Source organism: Parambassis ranga, chromosome 2 (genome assembly GCF_900634625.1).
Source record: "Parambassis ranga chromosome 2, fParRan2.1, whole genome shotgun sequence".
NCBI lineage: Eukaryota > Metazoa > Chordata > Actinopteri > Ambassidae > Parambassis > Parambassis ranga.
Window position 1 is genome coordinate 28,877,726 of NC_041023.1, and position 6,614 is coordinate 28,884,339.

Here is a 6,614-nt window from a genome sequence, read left to right on the forward strand (position 1 = left end):
GGAGCATGACTCCCTGAGTGTGCTGCATGTGTCAGAGAAGGAGAGCAAGAGACAGGAAAGACAGGACGAGGGAAAGTGAGGGAGATAGGGATGGATAGATGGACGGACGGATGAGCTCAGCGAGAAGCATAAGGAGGGCTTGTTCTCGTCACAAAAGAACTGGCCGTAGGCTGGAGGAAATGCCAGTTACAAACACGACCAATGTCGACAGATCCCTATGAATCAACAGGCTAAGAATCTCTCCAAACTGCAGGCTATGTGGCCTGATCTACTGAGGCTGGTTAGTATTTCAATAACAATTTTCTGTATTGGAGTGATTTATTTCCAAAACGCACCAATGGATTGTGGATATACCTTTATTAAAATGTATTTTTTTGTGAACAAAGTCTAAAAAAAATATTGAATAATTTGTATGTTTTGTGATAATGTGTTTTGTATTGTATGTGAGATATTTAAGTTATTTTGTTATAAGAAAACACTCACAAAATGTAATGAACTTTTCCTGCAGTTGTAATGTAATGCAAATGAAAAACAGTCCCAGTGAGTCATGAATGTACAGTACAGCAGCTGGACAAAATACTGTGAACACGAGAAAACCACATTATAATTCACATGGCGCTATATTAAAAATGAATACAGCTATCGTCACCTGTATTAATGTGACCAACCACTGTAGCATGATTTGTAATGAGTTACAACCCCAGTTAACAGATAGTTAGCGCACTGTGTGAAATGAATGTAAGATTGTTGCAAAACAAGTGTTGGTTTCTCTGCCTCAACAATTTTCTGTATAGTTGTTTAATTTCCACATTAATGGCTAGTCAATTAGCAGTCTGTGAATCCTACACCCCATGTTTATGAACTGTTGACATGATTGCTCAGCCCCAGTCTCTAAAGAAAATTTTCCTTGACGTACTTCAAATCAGAATTTAACTTTCACAGGCCATGTGTATATTTTCACATTAGCATCAAGAGTGCTTCTTTAACATCATGTCAATTAAAAGAATGAAATTACACACATTGTAACATGGGGTCCCTCCTCTAGGGACCAAATTGTACTTTCATACTTTAACCACATTTTAATATTAAATGAACTTTTACTTAAATAGGATTTTTCATGTCAGATTTTTTTTACTTGTAACGTTAATACATTTAGTTTAGTAAAGGACTAGCAGACTTCTGTGCAGTTTTTCCCCTCCTTTGTAAATAATTCAGAAGACCGTGCTTTTAAATTGTAGGGCAACATCCGGCGGAAGTACTCAGACTTTTGTTTTGGAAAGCCGCTGCCCATCGGCCGCCATTATTCTTCCTGGCTTGACGTTCGACATAAAGACGGTTCAGTACTTCGAAATATAATATTTCGTGCTAAACCGACACATTATCAGTGTGTTTAGTGCACTCGATTAATCAGCTCTTGAGGTAGCGGCGTACTCTGAGCACACTATGGACAGACGCTTTGATACTATAGGTAAGTTGCTAAGCTAACGCTAGTAAGCTAACAGTAGCTACCGCCAAGGATGGTGGTCAGAAAATAAACCCATCCATTGTTGCTGTAAGCACGTCGTGCTCTGAATCACCAGCCTATATGAATACCAATATACTTTTCTAACATTTGTGGGCGATGCGCCTTAGCAAGCTTGCAAACAAACGTCAACGCGGGCTGTTTGATTAAATGCTATAACGTCTGTACACCGGATGCACTGATCGTCCGCTGCACTCTTAAGTTACCGACTATGATAACTCCTATAAGACAGTCATGTGGCGTCCACATCGTCTGCCAAAAGTTAACTCGACTGCAGTTGGCGCTCCTTTTCTGTCCCGTGGCTCATGCACACGCAGACGTGCACTTTTTTCATACCCTCTGCAGCCCATCTCTATCTTAAAAACGTGTCGTTAGCTCTGCAGCGCCACACACAGCCTGTGGCTCCAGCAGCAAATCCAGTTTGTTCATAGTTTGCATATCGCCAACAGACGAAAGGATTTTACCAGTGGCCTTAGATTAAATTAAATAATGGATGGGGATCGTGTCATATTGAATCAAATTAGTACACATACACTCACTTTTGTGTCAATGTATTGAGTCATTTATTGATTAAGATTCTCATTCATCCAGATCATTTTCATTCAAAACAGTGAAGCAAGGCAACTGGACTTGTAGAGTAATTTGTAAGATTGTAATATAGTGTTTCCTCTCTCTCATTTCTAGGTGTCAAAGGCGGCCTCCCCTTGGCCTCACTTTGTTTAATGGCTTCACCTTTACAGCTGACATATTCATACATATGGCAGGTCATACGGCAGAAAAACGTGAAGCAATATGGAAAGGTGGATGAGTTTGTGACCATGGTGACACAGACTGTCCCTGAGCTCCTGAGCTTCAAGCAGACTGCCCAACTAATCTTGGGGATAAGAGCAAGGGTGAGAGTTTTTTTGTGTGTGTTTGTGTACCGAGGCAAGTCTCAAAATGTATACTTTAATTAAATAATTTATTGATATTGATTTCCAGTGACTAATCTGAGCTTTTGTACTGTAGATCATTTTGGATTTGCTTCACAAAGATGGTCCACCAGATGCCAAGGCTATTCAAACTCTTATAAATAAATTGAAAGTCTCCACATCTTCAGGGGTAAGGATCAAACTTTTTATTTTTGAAAACCAAGTACAGTTAGACCAGCGGTGTGTTTACAAAGGATTTTAATCTGACTTTTTGACTATTTCCTGTGTTACAGAAGGACGCAGAAGTGGAGAAATCTCAAACAAATTTCATGGTGCTTGTCCAGAATCTTCTTAAAAACCCAGCTGAGAGGAAGCATTTCTTCCAGGTACCCACATCTGTTTTTTCACACTGGCACACGTCACACAAAGCTTTCATTTTAAAGTTCATAGCTGATATATTTTATGATCATTCAAATATACATTTCAGAAATTATTTTTGTCAATACTAGCCCTACTGAAAACACCAAAAATCATGGCCTGCCTTAAAATAAAATCTATTGTTGTGGACATAACCAGTCGTGTCACATGTGCTACCTTTAACCTATACCTGTGAATCTGATGGCATATAAACACAGCATGTTGAGATATAAGACATATTTTTTTTAATTACACATATTTCTCTCTCTTTGCAGGAAGTGTTTCCTGGTCAGTACGGCCAAAAGTTTGACACAGCACTGCAGGCTCTTATTGCAGGTCTGGTATGCAAACTGGAGCAGCTTCTTCCAGTTCCTAATTTGTCCCAGGTATGCATATCTGATGTCATTATGACCTCTACTATGAGGCATTCACAAACGGGTGGGCTGCATACACAGAGCATCTTTCCTCTTGTTGATTTGAATGAGAGGCAAAACGTGTTTGTGCAAAGCACACAAGTTTCTTCAGACCCCCTGGATATGCTGTAGTTGTTGGTTTTTGACAGACCAAAACTAAAGCAGAATCTTAGTTACACGTTTGACTAAAAAGAAATTGAATTTTTTGCCTCTTCAGCTTGGTGCTATGATCTCATCTTCACCTGCTGTGTTGGAGGCATGTGGAGTCCTTATCCCTGACCCAGGGGACCTTAAGACTCTCCTTCTACATCAGCAGGCTAAAGGACTTCTTGGTGTTAAAGGTATGCTTTAGACTGATATTTGATCAAATGGAGACAAGAAAAGATGGGTATAATTTCTCACAGCCTCTCTTTTTCATGCAGCAACCGTCTCGTCTTCAGTGGGCGACTGTGTGCTCTCTTCTCTCGCCTACCGTCCTAAACCTGTAGATCCACCACCTGCTACAGAAGCATCAAAGCAACCTGAGGCCAATGAAATGAGCCAGGCATCACTCAGTGATACTGAAGACCTGGGCATGATATCAGACGACTCTGACACCCCAATAACCCCTAGACCTCAGCTGTGGAAGCGAAGCATGCATAAAATACCTGATCGTCGTGCAGCAAAAGAAAGGAGCATCGCAACAGTTCAGGGAGAGAATCTGGAACAGGAAAAGAGTTCAGTGCAGGAGCCGTTAACACCAACTGCGCAAAGCACAGAAGAGGGTGGAGAAATGCCACCAGAGAAACCAGAACAACAACGCACGACCTTGAAAGCAATCCCTTTCAGGGTGGTTCAAATGCCAATCAAAACTCCCTCCACCCCACAGAATGTCGGTGGCAAAGATGGCCAGAAGCCCCACACTCAGCGAGTCACACTACATCAGTGGGTGTCACAGATTGCCACTAACTCGCTGTCACTTCCAGCCTTGCCTCCTCTTCCTCCAGCCAGGCTGACCTTTGATGATGATTTGAAGCCAAGCATAAGAAGAAAAAAGCAAATCAGGCCTCTGTCTCACCGATTCACTTGCAGTGTGTGCAATAAGAGCTTCGCCTATCAGTCCAAGTTGATGGACCACGAGCGCATTCACACAGGAGAGAAACCCTTCATCTGCACCGCATGCAACAAAAGCTTCCGAACGCAGGCATTCCTCAACAACCACCTGAAAACGCACAGCACTGCACGTCCTTATGCCTGTGGCCAATGTGGCAAGTGTTTTACAAAGCTGCAGAGCTTGACAAAGCACATGCTCGCCCACAGTGGCCAAAAGCCCTTCTACTGTAACATCTGCAACAAGGGCTTCACGCAGTCCACCTACTTCAAACGACACATGGAGTGTCACACTAGTCAGATGACGTTTCCCTGTAAGCACTGCAACAAGAGCTTTCCAACAGCATTCAAGCTGTCCAATCACGAGCGCTGGCACATTAGAGATCGCCCTCACATGTGCGAGCGCTGTGGGAAGAGGTTCCTTGTGCCCAGCTTGCTGAAGAGACACATGGGCTACCACATCGGCGACCGCCAGTATCTGTGCTCCCAATGTGGGAAGACCTTTGTTTATTTGTCTGACCTGAAGAGGCACCAGCAAGACCATGTGCCCAAAGCCAAGATCCCCTGCCCTGTCTGCCAGAAGAAGTTCTCAAGTAAGTACTGCCTGAGGGTTCATCTGAGAATCCACACCCGAGAGAGGCCCTACCGGTGCACCATCTGCGACAAGACTTTCACTCAAGTCGGGAATCTTAAGGTCCACATCAGGCTACACACCAACGAGCGTCCCTTCAGCTGTGATGTGTGCGGCAAGACTTACAAGTTGGCATCCCATCTCAATGTCCACAAAAGAACACACACGTGCAAGAAACCTTGGACGTGTGATACATGCGGGAAGGGATTCTCCGTCCCAGGCCTCCTGAAGAAACACGAGCAGTTACACACAAGGGAAGCCAACCCCGACTTCACTGGTAAACGGAGGCACAGGGGAAAGCACAAGAAGCACTCCCTCAAGAGGAAGTATAATGAAGAAGAGGAGGGCAGTGATGACTATTAATACATGAAATACTGTGATGAAGGGTATTTTATTCTCTGATCACTGACAGAATTAAAATCTAGAAAGCCACTGCACAAGAGACCCTTTTAACTTGCAATCATGCTTGTCTTCATAGAGAATACAAAGTAGCCATGTGGTTTGGTCAGTGCTAACACATCTTAGTCATGTTAGTGTCTGAGTCATAAGACTAGAGTTACAATTTGACTCAGGCAGAGCGTCAGTGAACAGCTTGTGTAATTATGTTACCCAGAGATGTCATATATTGGAGAAAAAAATGGTAGCAGGCTGGAGATTTCTGATTATTTTCTGATCCATTTTTGTAGTGCAGTGTTGTAATTTACAAGGAAAGTTATGCTTTTTAAAAACATTAAGAATATTTTTCATGCATTATGTTTTTATATGGTAAACATTTAAGACCTGACCATCATTTAAACGAATGGCCTTCCCCTAAAGTCCCCTAAACCTTGAAGGGTTTATGACAGCTTACCATGTGGGTCCAGAAAATGATTCAAAAACTCTGTTACTAATCAGTTAAACTGTACAAAGTGTGACCCTTTTACTTCAGCTGCTATCAAGCAATGCTATGATGCTGGCTGGAATGCTGCTTAATGCTTAAATGTTAAATCTGCAGTTGTCAAAGTGAAAATATGTTTTTTAAATAACTGCTTTCAAAAAAAGGCAGAGAACCTGAAGCATAGCAGCAGAATCTGAAAGCTTAAAACTGAAATAACAGATTAAGTGTTGTATAATAATCTTTGATTAGGACCCATGATGCTATAAAAATATTAGCTTTCAGGCCAGTTCTTTTGTTTAAGATATAAATGTTATATTTTGATAAAGAATAGACACCAGTGTAGTCTTCAACCATTTTTGTATGTTACAATTGTGATGTGCTTGGTTAGGGTTCTTTTTTGATCTCTTGTATTTTAAAGCATGTGACTGTAAATAATTTGCCAACTGTAATGTCACATATAAACCTTTGTCATTGTGAAAATCGTAGTGATTTAAAACTACCATCACCATATGCAACCCTGGACTCATCATTTAAAATACTCTGCTTTGTCGTGTTTACAGAAGGAAACGTGTACAGCTTTCATTTAGCACAGCCATTTAAAACATTATGTTTAACCAGGATGTCTGTCTTTTAATTGTTTTATTGTGCGCAGCCATGTATATCAGCCGGGATACATCTGTTGTTATTTTTCAAGAAAAAATAAATAAAAAAAATACACTTGGAAAAGATGTTGTTGATGTTGATGCAGTTCATG

The 6,614-nt window shown here is 41.5% G+C and overlaps 1 protein-coding gene across 2 annotated transcripts; it reads left to right on the top strand.

The window, feature by feature from the left end:
- Nucleotides 1-1,282: 1,282 nt before the first annotated feature.
- On the top strand, nucleotides 1,283-6,586 carry LOC114432706 (zinc finger protein 135). Of its 2 annotated transcripts, none has more exons than XM_028400890.1 (7): nucleotides 1,283-1,468; nucleotides 2,207-2,415; nucleotides 2,531-2,623; nucleotides 2,727-2,819; nucleotides 3,126-3,236; nucleotides 3,481-3,604; nucleotides 3,686-6,586. In XM_028400890.1, exons 1-7 carry the CDS (start codon nucleotides 1,444-1,446, stop codon nucleotides 5,344-5,346), a joined length of 2,316 nt encoding a protein of 771 aa, XP_028256691.1. In that variant the 5' UTR covers nucleotides 1,283-1,443; the 3' UTR covers nucleotides 5,347-6,586. The 2 variants fall into 2 exon arrangements, with proteins under 2 accessions (XP_028256691.1, XP_028256692.1); XM_028400891.1 differs by having other exon boundaries at nucleotides 2,730-2,819.
- Nucleotides 6,587-6,614: the final 28 nt, after the last annotated feature.